This window comes from Schistocerca serialis, chromosome 10 (genome assembly GCF_023864345.2).
Source record: "Schistocerca serialis cubense isolate TAMUIC-IGC-003099 chromosome 10, iqSchSeri2.2, whole genome shotgun sequence".
Taxonomy (NCBI): Eukaryota; Metazoa; Arthropoda; class Insecta; order Orthoptera; family Acrididae; genus Schistocerca; species Schistocerca serialis.
Window position 1 is genome coordinate 58533261 of NC_064647.1, and position 21864 is coordinate 58555124.

Consider the following 21864-nt stretch of genomic DNA (forward strand, 5'->3'; position numbering starts at 1 on the left):
GAGTCATAATTTGATCCTGTGTGGCTTTGTGCCTCTATAGGCACAGTGGAGTGGTGGGCATTTGCTAAAATAAGGTTAATCTGGTTGGCTATTCCACTGACTGTCGACTTCCATGTACCAGGATGAATCCTTATATGTGGGAAGTATGTACACTCAATTATAATATTATTCCCTGTTGCAAATTGGCATAGTATATTTCCATTCTTGTTGGTTTCTTTGTGCAATGAATATTTTCCAGAGAATCTCTGTTCATGTTACACAAATGATAGAGCATAGCAATTGGTCATCCTTTTTTGCAGGTTTTATTTTGCAAACCCAGATTTTGGGCACAACGTGGCACCACACAAAACTGGCGCTAATAGCATAGGCACATAGGGAACACACGTGACACAGACCCCTGAGTCCACGGCATCCCAACATCAGTATGGGATAAGATCACCATGCACACGTACACAGGCCGCACAACGGGTTGGCATACTCTGGATCGGGTGGTCGAGCAGCTGCGGGGGTGTAGCCTCCCATTCTTGCACCAGTGCCTGTCGGCGCTTCTGAATTGCCGTAGGGGTTTGGAGACGTTCAGCGATACATCGTCCAAGAGTATCCCAGACGTGCACGATGGGGTTTAGGTCTGGAGAACAAGCAGGCCACTCCATTCGCCTGATATCTTCTGTTTCAAGGTACTCCTCCATGATGGCAGCTTGGTGGGGCCGTGCATTGTCATCCATCAGGAGGAAGGTGGGGGACCCACTGCACCCCTGAAAAGGCGGACATACTGGTGCAAAAAGATGTCCCGATACACCTGACCTGTTACGGTTCCTCTGCCAAAGACATGCAGGGGTGTACGTGCACCAATTATAATCCCACCCCACACCATCAAACCACGACCACCATACAGGTCCCTTTCAAGGACATTAAGGGGTTGGTATCTGGTTCCTGGTTCATGCCAAATGAAAACTATGCGAGAATCACTTTTCAGACTGTACCTGGACTCGTCCGTGAACATAATCTGGGACCACTGTTCGAATGACCATGTACTGTGATCTTGACACCAGACTTTACGGGCTCTCCTGTGACCAGGGGTCAGTGGACTGCACCTTGCAGGTCTCTGGGCGAATAAACCATGTCTGTTCAGTCGTCTGGAGACAACTGTTCCAGTGGCTGCGGTAAGGTCCTGAGCAAGACTACTTGCAGTACTCCGTGGCCGTCTGCGGGCACTGATGGGTGAGATATCGGTCTTCTTATGGTGTTGTACACTGTGGACGTCCCGTACTGTAGCGCCTGCACATGTTTCCTGTCTGCTGGAATTGTTGCCATAATCTTGAGATCACACTTAGTGGCACACGGAGGGCCCGTGCTATGACCTGCTGTATTTGACCAGCCTCCAGTTGCGCTAGTATTCTACCCCTCATGACGTCATCAGTATGTGTTCTTTGAGCCATTTTCAACACACAGTCACCTTTAGCACGTCTGAAAATGTCAGCGCACTTACTTGCTGCTCCGTACTCTGACATGCACTGTCACACACCTGCGTATGTGGACTGCTGCCAGTGCCACCGTGCGACGACTGCAGGTCAAATGCACTGCATGGTTATACTCCGAGGTGATTTAACCGACAAACCGCCCACCAGAGCGTTGTTTCACCATGTACAAGACTTATCCTTAATTTATGAGCATGAGTGTACGTGATCAGTTGATACTATAAAAACTTGTGGCATAACCTTAGTGGCTTATACATTAGATTACATACCACTATTTTCTAGTCTCAATGCATGTCAGTTCCCTGTTGTCCGGGCGTCGGTCACAGTTCTTTGAATACTACTGTATAATGAAGGTAGGCTATGTGGGGAACACACAGTTGGTTGTATGTGAACTACGTAATATATAACACTTAAGGAAAGCAGTTATGGTCTCCAGTAAAAAAACTTCAAATTTACCTAGGAATTACATAAAATAAAATATAAGTAAAATTATTTACATTGCTGTCCGACTTATTTCCTCATTTGCCAGTAAACACAGAAAATATTAAAAAAATTACAGGTTAACTCCTTGTGAGTCAGTTGGTTTGTTATTCTTTAAAACACATATGTAACATCAGATAGGTAAAACTTTTTAAAAATGTATTTAGAAGACACAAGGAGGCACATGCTGCATGCTGCAACTATTAGAATTGATTTGATTTAAATATTTTAATTTTTCGTACTATTTTTCTCTTTATTTAAACATCATGACGGGTATGTTGTTCCTCTCATTCACGGAATAGTTCATAAATGGCGGCAAATATCAGCAAGACGGATAGTTGGTGTGACTTGGCATTCTATTACAGATGTAGAGAGTACTAGTCTCTGTGTCACTTCAGATATTTAATTATAAATACAATAAAACCAATATTCTGAATTGCTGTTATTAATGATGTACATGCATCTAAACTAACATACCATGGAGAAATTTCTGTATGTTGAATGTTATAATCATCATACTCCAACAGTATTATGTTAATGGTTGCTACATATTGGCAAGAAGGTAGAAACCACTTTGTTCCCCTTGAGTCAAACCTTACACCTTTTCCCAGCAATAAGTTTTCAAACTGTTCCCAGAACAGTGCATTTTCCATAATGACCTGATCATTAATCAGGTTAGAGTTGGCATTTATGTTTATACTCGGTCCTCGCAATTTTTATGTTAAAATTTTCTACAACTAACATTAAATCATAATTAAGTATTTTCAGTATCTCCGTAGAACTGTTCTTACATTATATCCTCCTTTTCCTCTGTTGGTGTATGTGGATTTGCTATTGATATGTTCCTAAATTTCTCTCCTATTCTAAGTCCGCACATTCTTTCATTAATGTATTCAAATTCTAATAAGGTTTCCCTAGCTTCCTTGCTTATTTCAAACGTTGTTCCAAATTGACCTGTGCTTTCCTCTTGCCCACTATGTATTAATGAGTACTCTTGTTCATCAGTCTGCCCATTTCCTCTCCATCTTATTTCCGGTAGCCCTACATCATTATAATTAAATTTTAAGAGTTCATTGCCTAATTATTTCCTTTTTCCAGGCTGAAGTGTTGTCCTCAGATTCCAGTTGCTGTTTTCAAGTCCTTTATTCTTTTTCTTTGTAAGGGTTGTGATATTTCTTTCCATCCAGTATCCAAGGCTTCTGTTGAGTTTTTGCGATTGCCATTTTTTACCGTATGGAGTTATTGAACCAATGACCAGCACCTAGTCTGAAGTACCAGGATTTGTATCAGGTTTACCCTTTTAGGGAAGCTGGTTTCACCACGCCTGTAGAGCCCTCCTATGTTGTGGGACACAATTTGTCTGGTTCCTCTGTCAAAACCACCCCAGTTTTGGCGACCTGGCCAGTAGCTGTGCTACTGTCGGCACAGCCACTGACCAAGGGGAGAGATGGTAGATGAACAATTTAATTCTTTCCTGAAAATATCATTGCATCACTCCTTTCCAGATAGGGCTCGTGCACTGTTGAGTGATTTCTGCTAGTTGGGTAAAGTAGATATTTGCACACTTTGCCACCTTTTGCCCAACTGTGATTGTTTAAAAATTTATTTTGGAGGAATAGATTATGTTGCAAAATGGCAGCTGACAGCCACACAAGTTACGGCACTAACAAGCTTCTGAAATAGCTGGTTTGGTTTTCTTCAGAGTGTCTACAGTTTGGGTCCACCATTAGTTAAAATCATCTACAGGTTATTTGTACACTGATTTTGAGAATGAAAGTGAAAGGAAATGAAAGCTTAAAGTTCAGAAATTGGAAGCTGTTGAATTCTGCCCTTTGCTATACTGTAACAGTATTGTAAACCATGATATATATAAAATACATTGATTCAAGGAAGTCAAATTCTTCATAAAAACGGCACAAAAGTGGAAATAAATTGCTGAATTATGAATTAAAAGCAGCTTTGAATACTTCATCCAATAGGTTCCCTATAGTGGAATACCTGTTTCATTAACAATATAAATGCTTGATAAATTCACGAGCCCCCTTTTTTTGTTTTTTGTTTTAATGAAAAAAATCATTATGAATCTCTTGTGTATTTTCCGGTGGTTTCTGTAAGAAAAATCCCCTTTATTTACATGTATCATAATGTAAATGATTAAAATATAGTAATGTGTGTGTTAAAGTGTTATTTCTATGCTAATTCCAGTAAGTGGTATTTTTTGTTTTGTGTATTGCTCTGTTCCAAAAAAGAATGTGTAAGTTGAAGTTTATTTCACTTAGTATAAGATAGATGAATGTACAAAATGTATTGGAGTGCAGTAAATTGTCTGGGCAGAATCAGTGAAAATTTGTTACCCAACTTTGCCACACCAATCGACAGCAAAACCATAACTGGTTACACCAAATGTAATCAAAGTAATCTCTATGTAGTAGGAAGGCACCTGTTGGTGGCAATGTTCTGCCAACACATTGTGCCAAACTAAATACTGATATTAAAATGGAACTAGAACGTATGTGCTAAAAAATTCCACAGCAGTCATCCTGTATTTGTATGTGGGTCAGTTCTCAATAACATTTGCGTGAAATGAATATAAATTCTTCTTAATTTCTCATCATTTCTGGTCAATCGTCTTAATGGACATTGTACCCTACACTCATAAATTGTAAATATTTGTATAACTTGTTCTTCTTGAAGATATTTGGATTAACATAAGATTGTTTACACACTAGGTCAGGCGCTCAGAATTTCTGGAACAACTCTGTCTGCAATTTGGAGGAGATTCTTTACCACGGATTATCTGTTACTCAAAAACGAGTGAAGATTCCGCTGTGCAGACCTGGAGAAAGATTACTTCACTGCTTGAAGATGATCAACTTGGAGATAATTATTTCCCGTTTGTTCCAAGGAAACTGAATTTTTCTAGTAAATTGTATCACTGAAGTAGTTCGACCAGCTTTGTACATGAGTTTGAGGTCTTGTGAAGACAGCTAGGCAGGATGAATGAGAGCAACAATGTTTATTTGAGGTGGAGTAAGCATCAAGCTACTTTGGTGTCTGTTTTTGATGGTCTGTTGGACAGTGAGAAGTTAACAGACTGCACAGTTAGTGCTGAGGGGCATCATTTAAGAGCACATAAGATAATTCTCTCGGCCTGTAGTCCATATTTTGACGAACTGTTCTCTGAAAACTGTGAAAAGCACCCAATTATTATTCTGCACGATGTAAAATACAATGTGCTTAAGGCTTTGCTGGACTTTATGTACCGTGGTGAACTAAATGTACCGCAAGAGCAGCTTAGTGATATTCTTAAACTCTCGGATTCCCTTCGGGTAAGGGGACTGTCTGGCAGTGGGTGTGTGAACAATGTCGACATGCAGAAAAGAAGTGAAAGAAATGCACGGTCAGTGTCTCCAGGAACACACTCGTCGCAACCTGCATCTGTGTCGTGCTTTACCTCGGTTCAGAACGAGCGAGGAGAGCACATGCAGTCATTTAGAGAAAGCCCTCCACGTGTGTCGTCCCAAGGAGGAGGTTCTGTGGAAGTGGACCCCATTTCTAAAGCTGTTCAAAAGTCCAGAAAAACTATCAATCACACTGTTGCTGATGAGGGAACAGCTCAAAATGCATTTGAAGTCATTACCCCTGATGTTGATAGTGTGGATAAACTTCCATCTCAAAAGCAAGTACTGGCCACAACCCCTAACTCAACTGGTGGACCAGTTGACAGCTCATCTCAGGTACTAAAAACCTTGCTGCCTGTAAGCAACACCACTGTATGTTCGTCATCATACACTATGATTCCTCATCAGTCTTCAAGTAGGGAGTTGCAAAACTCTAGTGGGGAAATGACCATTGCGAAAAATGAACGGTTTTTAATACCGGAAGCAGTATTACCTGATGAAAGGTCAGAAAGTCTGAGTGCACACCAGGTAGAGGTATCTCTAGAAACAAAACCAGAGGCCCTAGAGACTAATGTGGAAATTGTAGAAGACCTTACTCTCGATGACGACGACGATTATGCTGGTGCCGGTGACTATCGTGATGTTTGTAACAGTGTTGAAGTTGACATTGGGGAAGTCACGAGAGCGAGTGAAGATCTTACATACGAAGAGATTTTTTGTGCTCAGGAAGTTAATAATACATGTTCACCATATGGCAGTGTTGATTTGAGTAACGTGTCTCTGTCAGCATCTCAGATAGTATTACGTAATCGGTTTATTTGTCATTCTTGTGGGAAGTCTTACCAACATCAGTCAGGGCTGTGGAGACATGCGAAGTTTCAGTGTGGCAAAGAACCGCAGTTTCAGTGTCCTCGCTGCAATTATCGCTGTGCTAGGAGTGATCATTTAAAAAAACATATGGCTTCTCTTCGTTGCCAGATGCAGAAAAAATATGCTCTTTTTGGAGGGGATGTGTAATAAGAGCCTAACACAAAGAAAGGGGCAAATGGTGTCAAGTGACTTCCTGGTCTTTAGTGAGGACTTTTTGTGAGGGAATTGTGTCATCTGTGGAAGTATGTAGTGTAAGTTGCATGAAGCAGCGATTACTTTGCACTGTGTGGGCAGAAATTAATCCTTGTGTAAATTGTGGTTGCTATGAGTATATTTTAAATTAATGTGGAAACTTGCCAACGTCAATGTCATTGAAGTCCTGGTTTGCTTTGCGAAACAAATGACTTGTGATGTAATGTAGGAATTCTGTCAGTGAAGGTCACCTTTTGTCATCAGTTATGTTGTTTGTCATGAACAGAAAATTGTTTGTTTAGTGAAGACCTTAATTATGTGAGTGAGTGCACATCAAGAAATGTTGATATGAGTGTATTACAGAATTCTAACAGTTGTAATATCCCCTTGAAGTACCAGCTGATAATTATGCCAACACCTATAATTTCTTGACATATTCCTCCAGATTAATTCTGACTGTCTATTCTGTTTCTTCTCATTTCCTCCTTAAACTTCTCCAACTTTCCCACTTGTAACAGTGTTTAACACTCGATAGTCATGTTCATAATCCTCCTTTTCTTCCTTGTTTCATTGTGTCTCTCTCTGCATATTATCCATCTTGAATGTCCGAACAGGACTCATCATGCTGTGTATGCATCTATCAGTGTTGTGAAAGATAATGATCTCAGTTTGTATTTGTATGTGTTGCACTGTGTGATTAGCTGCTTTATTACTATTTATTTCACAGTATGTTGACATATGCCTAAATTTCAGTTTTAGAGAACCCTACTGTATTTTAAAGATTTTTACAGAAAGAACGTATTGGGAAAACCTTAATGTCGTGGTCATTATACCAAAAATAAAATACAAGTGATATTTTATTTTAACAAGAGTACTGTATTTCAAGTAAACAGATAAACAAATTTTTTATTGTCTGGCTACACTATTGGCGATGAACACTGGGGACAGATATAATGGATACAGCTTTAAATCACCTCAGGACGTGTGGAGCAGTGTATAATAGATGTACCACATAAAACTGATTGTGGATTAATGACGAGGGCCGGTGTGCTTGCCAGCCTGGATTTGATTTAATCAGTTTCCCTTGTTTTCACGTGGGACAACACTAGAAACAGCCAGATGGGGTCCACAAATTATGTTCTTGTGGACCTCCCATTTAGATAAAGGATGTATGCTGGATTAACACGTTGAAGATGAAGTGCAAGTGTAGCTGAGGCGAGAATGCTGTGTTTAAAACACCGAACCCGAGTATAGCTCAAGCCACAACTTTCATGACGAGTTAGGCACCTGCCGCTCGAAAACTGGACTCGCTTCATATGAGGGCAGTATACAGACATCTTGCTACCTATTCCTTGGCAGGTGCTGCCTTCTGTCAATTTATAGAAATATTTAGAAAGAAATATTAGCTAATGTAACAGCTGCTCTTGCAAATTTCTGAGCCAAACTAATGGCAATAACTTAATTTCATGAGGTTTTGAATTTCACTGTAATTCTGCTAGAAATAGATCACATTTGCTGAATTAATAAGAAATTTTGGAAGCTCAAGAGGATGAAGTTGCTCAAACAATTTGTAATCTATCAAAGAAATAAAGGAAATATGAACAATAAATCTTGAAGTGTGGCAATTTTTTAGTATGTATTGATCTTGAAGGTATATCAGTTATGTATGTACCAGTAACACTTTAAATAATGGCATAAATGGCCAGTTTTCCAGGCCTGACATTCTTCTGAGTGGGCCAGTCTCCAAAGTGTTAATGTGTCCTGTTGCATAAAATAAAAGCAGGAGTAATGTGGTATTTTAATAAAATCGAATATTTGCTAAGACTCATATACACAACTACTTTCAGAATATATATAAAGTCAACTCGTACTGCATTACTCATAATTTCATTTTGCAAATGCACTCGAGCAAATTGTCCTGTCAGATTACACCTGTGTATTGTATCGGACCAGGGCTTGAACTTGAGACCTCTTCCTTTCACTGGCACGTGCACTACCGAATGAGCTATCCGAGTACAACTCACGAAATGCTCTCTGCTTCACTTCTATCATTACCTCATTTCTCACCTTCAAGACTTCCCAGATTCATGGCAGTTTAATCTGCCATGAAGGTTCAGATCAGCACGCTCCGTGCTGTAGAGTGGAAATTCATTGTGGAAATTTTTCTTCCTGCAGCCTCTCAGTACTTTCTCAGACTTTCTTGATGTATTTTCTCATGCTCTTCTGACGAACCGTAGAGATTAACCCTCTCAGTTCCTGCCTCCTCTCCATTTACCAATTTTTCGTGGTGTTTCTTAAAGTTCTCTATGTAGTCCAGTACACTCCTTCAGTTTTTCCTCCTGTTTGTGACATCACGTTGCCCACCCCTCTTGTTCACTCTTACAGAAATTTATGCCTTGATGCTGCTACACATATTAGAAATTCGAAAGTACAATTAAATACATGCACATTGACATTATATTATTATTGGGTGGAGTCAGCACAGGGATTGGTCTTCCGTCTCTTGTTGCCACACTGTTACATTACAATTGCTGTGATCTGATTCTTTTGAAAGGTGGATGCGTGTTTTCCTTTGATTAATAAAATAAATTTGTTCGACTTTTGGCTATGTAGCAAACATTACTTCAATTTTTGACAAGTTAACCCACCACACTGTATTTTTGTTGTGCATAAAAGACACCAATAAGGAGTATATTTAATAATGTAAGAACTCTTTGGTTTTCTGGAGAGAGAGTTATTTATTCAACCAATTACAATTTTAAAATTGGATTTGTACATATCAGCTTAATGTAACAACAACATAATATGGTTCATTGAGGATATGCATTAACTGCCTTTTTAAATACACTGTTTTTAGTTGTCTGTTTAATTTCCTTGCACTGTTCAGTATACAGTTTGATTCCCTGGTAGAAAGTACTTTTATGATTTTTAAAAATCTTATTCCCTCTTCTTTTGTCTTTTCTTAACTGTAGCTGTAGTACATAATAGCAAGATAACGTTCTGGTGAATAATTATTGCCCTATAAATGTAGATTCAAAATTCAAGAATAACATCATTCATTACACATTTATGGAAATCCATCAGGTCTGTGGTGCATCTTCTTGTATGTCAGTTGAACTGAGCAGTTTTCTTGTGTAACTAATGTTGAGTAATGCACTGATAATGTTATAATACTTTTCCGCAAGGGGTTAGCACAAGTGTGTAAAATAAATTCGCCGATAATGCACTGCAGATCCATATGTGTTCCATTTGTAGTAATATTCAGCAATGTAATTAATTATACATTTTTTGTGTATGTGCATACTGATATCAAAGTTTCTGAGGTTCATGAAAATTTCTGGTTTCCTGAATGATAGTGTGAGATATGCAGTTGATAAAGAAGGGCACTTACCGTTTACAGCATATAACAGATAATTCTATAAACTACAATTTGGGTCAATTAACAGTGACATTTAGATAAAATGACCCTATGATTCTGTGTGCTTCATAATTTGTAATAATTTCTCATGGAATTTTTCTTCTTATAATTACCCTGCTGTACCCTGCACATGTGTGTTAGAAATATATATTGGTTTTAACATCTTGAAGATAAAACTGGAGTAATGTAAGATACCAAAATGAATTTTCGCTTTGTAGTGTGCACAGATATGAAACTACATGGCAAATTAAAAAGTTGTGTGCTGGCCAAAGACTCAGACTCAGGACCTTTGCCTTTTGTGGGCAGTTGCTCTCCTGCTAGAGCTACCAAAGCCCGACTCACAACCTGTCCTCACAGCTTTACTTCTGCCAGTACATGACCTCGTGCCTTCCAAATTTCATAGAAGTTCTCCCTGGGGAACTTGTTGGACTAAATCGTGGAAGAAACGATATTGCCAAGACATCACACACTCTGCTTTAGAGTGAAAACTGATTCTGGAAACAGTCCCCCAGGCTATGGGTAAGCCATTTCTTGAGACCATCATCCTTTCATCCAGGAGTGCTATTCCCACAAGTTTCGTGGGAGAACTTCTGTGAAGTTTGGAAGGTAGGAGACGAGGTACTGGCAGAAGTACAGCTGAGAGACGGGGTTGTGAGTCATGCTCAGGTAGCAGTTGGTAGAGCACTTGCCCATCAGTTTTAATCTGTCAAGAAGTGACATAAAATGGTTTAGACACTAAGTCAGGAACAACTGTACCTGCTATTAGGAGGAAAATCGTGCCATGGATTATCTGTTATTCAAATGAGTGAAGATTCCGTTCTGCAGAACTTGGAAAAAGATTAATTCGGTGTGTACAGATGATCAACTTGGAGATAAATATTTCCCTTTTGTTCCAAGGAAACTGAACATTCTTAGTCGTTATTGTAATAATGAAGCTAGCTTTATAAAAGAATGTGAAGTCTTGTGAAGAAAGATAGACAGGATCTATGAGAACAACATTGTTTGTTGGAGGTGGAATAAGTATCGAGCTACTTTGTTGTCTGTTTCTGATGGTCTGTTGGACAGTGAAAAGTTAATGGACAGCACAATAAGTGCTGAGAGGCATCATTTAAGAGCGGATAAAATAAATATATTAGCTTGAAGTCCACAATTTGAGGATTTGTTCATTGGCAACTATGAGAATAATCCAACTATTATTCTGCATATGATGCGGTTAAAGCTTTGATGGATTGAATGTATCATTGTGAATTAGATATACCACAAGAGGAGCTTAGTGGTGGCGTTACCTGTTGGAGTCTCTTCATATAAGGGAGGTGTCGTGCAACAGACGTGTAGATGATATCGACATGCAGAGCGGTAATGGGAGCAAGGCGCCATCAGTACCTCCAGAAACTCTGTAATCTGAACTTATTTCTGTGCCCTGCTTTACCTCAGGTCAAAATAGCCCTGAAAGAAAGATGAAGTTATTTAGAGGATGCTCTCTAAATGGGTTATCTGAGTAAGTAGGTTCCATGTGATTTTCTTTGGTTCCAAAATCAATTTCAAACCACAGGAAAATTATTAATCACCCTGATTCTGATCATAGAGTAGGGTAAAATGCACTTGAAGATGTTGTTACTCCTTATACAGTGTTTGTTAACCTCAAAGCTCATCAGCAAGTACTACATACATCAAGTGACCAATCTGGTAGATTAGCTTTCAATGTAATCACTCATCAATATGTGTGCAGTCAGTTGCAGATCTCTGGTGCAACATTGTATTTTCACTCAAATGTTGCAGAAAAGGAATGGTTTCCAACTCCAGACACACTATTATCTCATCAGAAGCTGACAAATATGAGTGCATATCTAGAAGGTATACCAGTGGTGTTGCACGGGACAGAAATGCACTCATTGGTACAGCAGTGGGTTCTTTTTGCTTTACTCTGGGAGGAGACAAAGTGGATACTATAACACATAAAATATTAGTTCACTTTACTGTAACGTAGGTAAGAAGAATTTCTTAACTTTGTACAGTCCAGGTCAACAGGAATGTCATGAATATTTAAAACTCTCTCTCAACATTAACTGTCACACAATACAGACAAGATAAAAGTGTCTCACTCAGAGTACATTTAACATTAAGTTTGACACAGTGTTCTGCCTAATGCATCAATCACACAGCTGGCTTACTAGATGATGATGATGATGTCATCTTACTGGATTGCAGACTGAGGTGAGCAGTACTGTGCCTGGCTGTAAATATAAGAGCCGTTGCAGTGGCACAGCAAAGAGTTTTTGGGTGTGGCTACACTGGTGTTGCTCATTTGTCGATGTGGCTGGTAACGACTGTTGTCTCTTGTGGTTACATTGTAAAGTACCAACTTTGTTTTGGCACCTTCCTCTTTGGACAATACCACATTCAGCTCCCCCCCCCACCCCCCCCCCCCACCACCTTCACACCTTTTTCGTGTAGGGTGGGGGACTGAATGCAAATGCTGATGGGGAGAGTAGGAGTGTAGCTGTATTTGATGGCAGTTCCCTGCTCATACCACGGCCACATTCTCAGATGTGAGTATCTTCCTGACTGCCAATACGGAGCCTTCCTGATGGTGGCCCACTTACTCCTAGACTGCTCTAATTTGGCTCCTTTGAGGTGATGTCTTAATCTTCCTGACATGCTACCTCGGGTGTTATCAGACGACACCAACTCAACTGACTTGGTGTTATGTTTTGCCCACAAAGGTGGTTTCAATTTGTCCCTACAAGGTAGGGCTTTTTGGCCTCATTGGACACCTGGGGGGTTGGTGGGGCACCCCTCTCCGCCCTCACCTCCACCGCTGCCCCCACCCCCACCCACCCTCCCACCCACCCTCACCTCCCTTGGTGACCCTGGCTTTGTAGCTCAGCATGTCCTCTAGCCTTTCCACCTTCTTACTCTCCCTCTCCCTCTCTCCCTCTCCCTCTCCCTCTCCCTCTCCCTCTCCCTCTCTCTCTCTCTCTCCCTCCCCCCCTCTCTCTCCCCCCTCTCTCTCCCCCCTCTCTCTCCCCCCTCTCTCCCCCTCCCCCCCTCTCTATCTCTCTCTCTCTCTCTCTCTCTCTCTCTCTCTCTCTCTCTCTCTCTCTCTCTCTCTCTCTCTCTCTTAAATTTCTTGGGTTTAACACCTTGTCTTGACTAGCCTTTTAATGACTTGTCGGTGCTGTCTTCTTTTTCTGCGATTTTATCTCTGTTTTTTTGTGTTAGTTACTAAGGCTTTCCGTGATTTGCCTTTCACCTTCTTTGTGTGAATACTACTCCTGGTTTGCCACTTAACAGATGAAGGGACTGATGGCCTTGCAGTTTAGTCCCTTTCACTCCAAACCAACCGAAGAACACATACCCTACTTGCAAGTGATCAGGAGCACAGACTGAAAAAACTATTCACAAGGGGCACTTTTGCATCTAGAGGTACAGACACTGTGGTTGGGTGAACAGCAAGGGCATCGTCCTGTGCAATGCGATGACCATCCGGAGGCACTGCACTCGTGAACATTGGTTCAGACTGCTGGACAGATGGCCAGGTTGGTGGTGGCGGTGGGGTGACAACCTACGTGGTCACTACTGTGGCTGTGAGTGGCAGCGGCAGGGGTGACTGCTGGTGTGGACCTCAGCAGTGTGCTGTGTCTGTGGGCAAAGATTTTGTGGCACAATGTCTGACATAGTCAGAAGCTCAGTGCAGCTGGTTCTGATGACAATGATGCAGCCCAGCGGAACCCCTTGTATGACATAAGCAGAACATTCAGTGGCTTTTGTAATGACACTGTGTGCCAAACACTGTTTATTGCCAAACAGTTTAAAGAAAACTTAATTCTGTGGCTGAAACTTTGACCTGGGGGAATGAATTGTTTTCATAGTGGCCACAGAAGATGCAACAGGGTATGGTATTCAGCACAATGTAATAATTCTGCTGGCATCTTCGTGTCCTGTGGCAGGGAGTGCTAGGAGTACAGAAATTTTTTTAAGTTTCTCTTGTGTGTTAGAGGAATGGAGTTTCTCCATATAACTTTTGAACATTAGAATGAACCATTCAGCTTCATCTTTAGACCGAGAGAGAAAAGATACAGTAGTCAAATGGTGTATGCCATTGTCATCACCAAACTGTTGAAGATGGAGACAACACAAGGAAATTTAACGAATGCATCTAGCACCAAGAACCATTCTGTGTTCCAGAATGGACCCACAAAATCAACATGGATGGATGCGTTGCCATGGTCCGGATGTGTGTGGCCTTTAAAAAAGGCATTGTAGCGGATTTGATTGATGTTCCGCACACACTTCGCAACTTGATGTCACTTGCTCAATCTGGACATCAATGTTCTGTCAAGTACAATGACGGTAGGTGAGTTGCTTTATGTGAACTACACCCCACTGACCTTGATGCAATAAAGACACAACTTCCCACTGCAGGGAGTGAGGAATCAGAACACGCACATCATTTTTCTCCATGTGCAACAGCAGAACACCTGACCACATGGATAGCGCATGGCAATGGGAAAAATAGTGACGTGCCACTGGTTAGGGAATCTCTTTCAAACTGCACGACCACCCGTGGCGCATGTATCCGAAAACAACCCGACCCTGCTGGGTCAACAGCATTTGCTGTGACCACATGCTGAAAATTGAGAGAAAAATTTGGACGACTTTCAAATTCCTGAGTAGTAGTAGTAGTAGTAGTAGTAGTAGTAGTAGTTGTTGTTGTTGTTGTTGTTGTTGTTATCTTCAGTCCTGAGACTGATTTGATGCAGCTCTCCATGCTACTCTATCCTGTGCAAGCTTCTTCATCTCCCAGTACCTACTGCAGCCTACATCCTTCTGAATCTGCTTAGTGTATTCATCTCTTGGTCTCCCTCTACGATTTTTACCCTCCACGCTGCCCTCCAGTACTAAATTGGTGATCCCTTGATGCCTCGGAACATGTCCTACCAACCGATCCCTTCTTCTAGTCAAGTTGTGCCACAAACTCTTCTTCTCCCCAGTTCTGTTCAATACCTCCTCATTAGTTATGTGATCTACTCATTCCTGACTATCAATTAGAAAACATAATTCCTCAGATGAATCAATTGCGGTGTTGGTACTGACCAATGACTGAGAGACAAGAAGTCGTCATTCAGATTTGGGCATTGGGACTGTACAAAAAAGCATACTAATAATTAGACAATATTGGAGACCAGTGTTGCAATTTTTCCGCTGTCAGAGCAGCCACGGATCTAAGATTTTTTCGAATCTGGGAAGGAACTCATTAGAAATACTCAAGAGCTATATGTTTTGTGATTGGTAGAATAAGAACCCTTATACTGATTTGCACTCTTTATGTATCTATTAGCTAATAACTTTCTCCTTTATGTGACACAAAACTATACATAGGAAGCACACAGACAGTAAAGATGACAGACATGCAAGACAGTACACATTTCTTCAATCCTTGGTCCCAGCATTTTTTTCTCGGTCCCAGCATTTTTTTCTCTCTGCTCTTGCTATTTGCTACAGCTTTCCTTTCTGTGCAAGAATCTATTAGCTCATCAAAGTTTTGTCTCATAGGCAGGTTTATTTTCGTCTCTCGAAGAATACTACCCCAAATTGTTAAGTTGAGGATAAATTTAAAATCCGTCTGTGCATTAGTAGACGACAAGCCTCATACTTTGATTCTGCAGCAAGACAGGATTCTTCAGTTTCTTCTTGAGCTTTGACAACTTGTGGTAAATTATGTGATAAAGCTGTGAAAGCTAGGTGTTTAGTCAACCACATTTTTTGACTATTTCCTTTCAATTTTTCTTTTTCTTTTTTCGTTTTTTTAAACTTTTGCCCTATTTTTCACCATGTGTTGGATCCAGCTAAGAACCAAAGTTTTGTGCCAGCCGAAATAGACCTAACTGCTTCTGGATATTATGATGCTGAATGCACACCCACAAAATTTAGAGTTTGCTAGACGTGGTACAGTCATTGCCAGGCCATTCGTTTTCATAACTCTGGATTGGACTCATCTATACATGCCGACCATATTAGAACCAAATCGTAAGATTGTCCATGACATTTTTGCCCATCCAAACTATCGGCATCTAGTTTTTCTTGTATTCACTGTGTGATATATTCTGCAGTCTTTCTGTCAACTTCTGTGAAGTCAAAAAGCTTTCCATTATTTCTCATTTCAGCTTCTGTTATTTTTGTATAACAAATCACTTGGCTCATTTATTCTGTGTGAGATAAATCTGAAATGGAGATAGACATGATGGTGAAATAGTTGGTCTCGTTGATCTCATTGATAATGGTATTTTGAACTTTGTTTGCCATTATATTGATGATTCCGTACTGTGTTCAACTGTCCTTGTTTTATAGGTCTAACTGGTACTTGAGAGTAGGATTGTATGTAGTGAGGATAGTTTAAGAAAATTTCCTTGGCTAGATTGAGGCAGTAGCAGATCATGGGCCTGAATCCTGGGGAAGCCGGGAAACATGGGAAAATCCTCTCTCCTTCCCTTTTAATGTACGCGTACCTAGCTTTTCTGACTACTACCACTACTACTACTACTACTACTACTACTAATGCTAACAATAGTAATGACAATCACTTTTGTTTACAAACGAACTGTTTGATTGGCTGTTTGAGCGTTGTTACTTGTAAAACAAGATAACTCGATGATCCTCCTCTTTCCTGAATCTTCTGATGACATCGGCATACCATGTATCTCGGTTTTCAATTATTTGCAGTACTGGTTTTTCAACTTAGGCTCAAGCAATATTTGATAAGTGAGGCTGGCCTACACTGTTCCTCAATTATGTTTTTACGCATTTAAGTCGAGAGCAACTCCTTTCAACTGAACACTTGTTGCAGGAATAGCAGTAACGACAAAATAGTTTAACAGCTTGTGGAAAAATTTGGTCCATTTCATGCGCAATCATTCTTTTGATAGCATCTTGCAAACTGACACAATGAAATGCTTCTTTATGTTGCAAAGAAAATACAGCCCCCAGTTGTACGAGTGATTGGAGGCCGCGCTGTAATGAACGCAAAGTGTCTGCAGGGAAATTATGAACATGACTGGCAAACTGAGTATCATTGCTTGATTTCAAGAGTAGTAGTTTATCATGATGTGAAAAATCTTGTTCTTGCAGTGTTACAGTGTTGTTTGTTTTTTGACATCGGTGGATTGCCAGTGCATTCATCCATTATTTCAACTCGATTCGTGAAAGTTTTAGGCTACGAATTAGTTGGGAATTTCATGGAATTTAAAAAGTCGATCAGTTTATCTTCATTTCTTAAATTTTTCATGTAAGCTATGCAAGAAAAAATCAGTGTAGGAAGCTACTTGAAACCACAGACTTCTCTTTTAGTCATTGTACTGAAGTCTGGGCTATCACTTATTTTATTTATAACATCATTTAGCCCTGGACGGTTTTCGTGAATGACAGATATTATTCTGGCATTACAGTTCCATCCTGTTTCACTGCTTGAAGGAATGCGTTTACCAATAATATTGTTCAGAATTGCTGTGCATTTGATAGACAGGAATACCCTTGAAGCATGGAGGAAAAAAAATCCTTACCAGTATTATACAAGAACAGCTCTGCTGCAAAACTAAATTTAGTTCTGTGCAAACCAGTGTGTAAAAGAATTTCTGTTTCGGTCTACTCGGCTCAGTTCGTGTAGACCTTTTCCCTTTTGTCTGCTAGAAAGATTTTCTCTAAATGCAACATGGATTCCCCTGGCAGAGACATCACATGCATTATGCACATGTTCATAAACCAATTTGGGATATATTCAGAAATCAGCTTCAGGATATGTTCAAAATTCAACTGGGATGCTTTTCAAAATGAAATGAGTAATTGATAGAATTAGGTGCTTTGTAAAAAAAAAAATTTGCTTCTTCACACACATACATGAATTTGGCACTCCTGAAGTTGCTGTCCAGGTTGGCCCCCCGCCCCCTAGATCTGGGGCAGCGTCTCTAGTGGGACAGGCTTGAAAGGATTGAACAAGACCTTCAAAGCCTGGTGATCTTTAATCAAAGAGTACTTTCGGCTGTATAAATTTTGGTGGAACTCGGTTACACCATAGATAATGGGGAGCGCCTCTTTTCCAAACTGACTAATTACGGTGTGCTTTGTTAAGAATTAGGTCTATCAGAAGAACCAATTCTGTGGATGAGCACAGCTCCAATACCGTAAACCGAGCGAGGTGGCGCACTGGTTAGCACACTGGACTCTTATTTGGGACGAAGATGGTTCAAACCTGAGTCCAGTCACCCTGGTTTATGTTTTCTGGAATTTCCGTAAATCGCTTCAGTCAAATGCTGGGATGGTTCTTTTTAAAGGGCACAGCTGATTTCCTTCCCCATTATTCCCTAAACAAAGCTTGTGCCACGCCTGTAATAACGTCGTTGATGAGACATTAAACACTAATCTCCTCCTCTTCCAATCACGTGCTATCACAACAGACTTAATAATACATCCTTTAATTACTGAAATGAAGTGCGTCCTGACAGTCTTGGAACCACACAAAAGGGACATTTTTCCAGTGTAGTCGATTCGTAGCAGCTGCAATTTTCACAGCTTTCTTAATGAATTCAATATAATAAGTAAGCTTCCCCATGACAGCATAGAGATCCATAACGTTACAGGGCACCGGCAGATCTTTTATCGCAGACAAGTGCGAAGTAGCAGGATGAATTCCCTGTGCGTTTATTACGTGTTCTAAATAGGAATACTTTCCCTTGTTGCACTTCTAAGTCCACCAGAGAAATAGCTTGAAACAAGCAATCTAGATTTCCCAGGTGTATGACCTGCGAGAACAATATCCTCCAAATAATTTGTACAGGAAGAGACTATCACTGTTAATGGTTTCAGAAATCGTTAAAAAATAGCAGGAGCTGAAGTCCTACCGAAGGGTAGCCTCTGAAACTGTAACAAGCAAGGGTGAGTGTTTATAACAAAATATTGGTTACCCTCCTTGTTCAGAGGTAGCTGTAAGTATGCCTCATATAAATCAATCTTGGTAAAGAATCTTCCCTCTCCCAGTCTATACATTAATTCCTCCAGTTGTGGGAGACGAAAAAACTCACGACGATTTGTGGGTTTACTATTGCCTTAAAGCTAGCACACAGATGTAAACCACCTGATGGCTTCTTGAGAATTATGAAGGGCAATGTCCATTAGCTTGCAGAAATGGATTGGATAACTAACTTTATTGTCTTTCCATCTCTGCAGCTTCTGAGCATGCCAGACAGGCCTTCCATGAAAAAAATCACAGTTGTGCATTGTCTTTACTGTTAATTTGCGCTAAATCATTATCCCTTCCTAAACCTGGCAGAAACAGTTCATTGTGCTTATTACACAAGTCATAAACATTATAGTCTGATTTAAACTAGTTGTCATTTGAAGTTTAAGTTCCAACGTTGCGACATTGTCGCGTGTTGTATTGTCTGCAGGGAGCCTTCACAGTGCACCGCTTTCCACAGCAATGGAAAATCCCTTTAAAGTGTCTATCTTCCACAAAAATCAAGTAAAAAGTCTGAAACTCACACGTGATGTAGACCTCCATAGTGTCTCTCAGAATGTCAAAAATTTGTACTTAATTTTAATTAGGGAAAGAGTTATGATAGTTTGTTTGGAACATTAAATTTTTCTGTTCCTAAACAGCTTCAAACCTTTCACGTCGTATCTCAAAAACTAGTGTTCTTATGGGGGTACTTTTTTTTGTCAAGTCCTAAAATATCTCGCTTGGCAACAAAGCTTTTAATATGTTCGTACTGCATTTTGTTTCCTATATATATGCTTCTGAAAATGACATTTTTATGCAGTTATGCCTGTATTTAACTTGTAGCAAGTATGAAGTTTAAAGTCTCTGTCTCCTTCAAGAATGATGTAAAAGTTTTGAAATTTTGTGTGTAGTACTGCTCTCAGTGGTATCTCTAAGCTTGTCAAATTTTTTTGTTAATTTTAATTAGGACTGGTGTTGCATTGGTTATTGAAACAGGAGAAATTTTTGCTCCTGGGAAACTTTCCTTCTTATCATTGCATATCTTGAAAACTATTACACATATGAAATAACGTCTTTGTGTCCACACAAAATGAAAAATATTTAAAATACAGTTTTACTTACCATAAGGAGGTGATGGGAAATGGCTGAACAGTATTACTTAGTCTCACAACAGTAAGAAGAAACTGTCCAAAATAAAGTTACAAACACGAGATCAAATGGAAGTAAGATGTTCATTAAAGTACACTATACACTACATACTATTGGGACAATGGGAAGACATCGCTTAGTTCATGGGCACAGTCAATGGAACTATCGGTGCTGCTGCTCTTGGTGACAGATACTATCAAAAAAAGTCTGACTCATTGTCGAAACAAACCCTCATTGTTCCATGCTTGCTGTATTACTTCCTTCACATGATTCACTACCTTTGGCAGCCTTCTAGTGTCAACTTTCTCAGCTACCTCCTTCAATAGCTGTCCCACTTTGGTCAATGTAATTTTTTTATTTTCTGTTACAAATTGATGTTTAATCTGAACACACATTAGTTCTTTTGTATTGAAGTAGGGGCACAATCTGAGCAATTTATGCCCATATTTATTTATTTACTTACTATTTCATCCACAATGTAAACTGGGTTCTTTGACTTGTGTTGCAACACAAGCCCTAATAATTCTGCCCTTGTCAAGTTACTGTCAGAACGTATCTGAATGTTTCTCTAGCTAGCAAACAATGTCATTTCCCTTCATTGCCTTTGTGGGTGCCTTGTCTTGTATAACCAAATGATATGGGACTGTTATCCGTGACAATTATAGAGTTTTTCATTAAGTTTTGAAGCACAGTGACTTCAAACCGTTTCACAAAAGTATTGTGGTTGATCTCTTCATGGTAGTCGGAGGTCTTGTCTGGCAAGTTCTACAATCATTCCTATTCCTTTTTCTCTCCCGATGGGAGCTGCCGTACTACCACTGATGGTATCATATATCCAGTCTCTTTTTAAACTGTGTTCCGCGTTCAACCATATTTCATCAAGCCAAATGATATTATCAAAATTTGTTCCCTACTAATTCTCTAAGATTGGAGCTTTTCCGGATTGCAATATCTTGGAGTTCCATTAATAACTTGTGGCCAGAAATGGATTTATAGCAGAATCCTAACTTTTCACGACTCTTAACGAGGATCATTTACTACCCTGAAGTAGGTCTACTGCTACAGGGATAGAATGTATCTTTCCAGTTCACGTGGGCACAAAAAGCATCTTCTTCTGGAACTTTTTCTTTGGTGGTTGGTATCCATTTCCTGGCACATTTTGATGCCACATCTAGCCAATGCATGTATGACATTTCTTTGCAAATTTCGAATTTTGGCTCAGGACTCCATATTTGGATGCAATAGTTGTAGAGCCAAGTCTTTCAAGAAAAGCCTCCTTTTATGTGATTTTCCATTGTGATAATCATGATGTTGTTTTGTGAATAAGCAGACAGCGTTTATAGCTGCTGCATCCATTACATTAGCCCATAATACAGATGACTATCTCCTTGTCTGTCTTTTGCTAGTGTATGTACGTACCATTTGATCAAGAGAATTGACACCCAATTTTGTTTTGTTATAAAATAGAATCATTTCTGGTTTTTTCTTTTTATCAGTCTCATCAACTGTGGCGCAGCGATGAATTGATGTTGAAGATAAGACCTCTCGTGTCATACGTGGTTTCATTTTGGGTGAAATTTGTGGTTTGTTAATGCGAAGAGTGCTGAATGCTGTAATTTTATCCTTCAATAAATCTTGAAACAGGGAAACACTGGTAAAGCAGTTGTCTGTCAAAGAATCACAGAGCCAGAATATCTTTATTCCATATTTTCCTGGTTTGCTTGGAATAAACTGTATAAATTTACGACACCCTTTGAAAGACACTAGCTGTTCATCTATTGTGCAGCTCCCTCCTGGCTGAAACCTTTGCCAGCAGTTGCTTATGAATAGTTCCCACACATGGCGAAAAGATGGCATTTGATCATCTTGGCTCCTAGCGTCTAT

General features: G+C 39.9%; 1 protein-coding gene across 6 annotated transcripts in view; it reads left to right on the plus strand.

The window, feature by feature from the left end:
- LOC126424529 (longitudinals lacking protein, isoforms N/O/W/X/Y-like) overlaps positions 1-21864 on the plus strand; it is a 288869-nt gene that overhangs the window by 83637 nt on the left and 183368 nt on the right. The window contains exon 3 of one of the 6 annotated variants that reach the window (XM_050087263.1): positions 4688-9081. The exons of the other annotated variants lie outside the window; for them this stretch is intronic. Within the exon in view, the coding sequence (XP_049943220.1) occupies positions 4955-6376 (1422 nt within the window). The 5' untranslated portion in view covers positions 4688-4954 and the 3' untranslated portion in view covers positions 6377-9081. Of the gene's footprint in view, positions 1-4687; positions 9082-21864 lie in introns of those variants that run through there. 6 annotated transcript variants of the gene reach the window in all.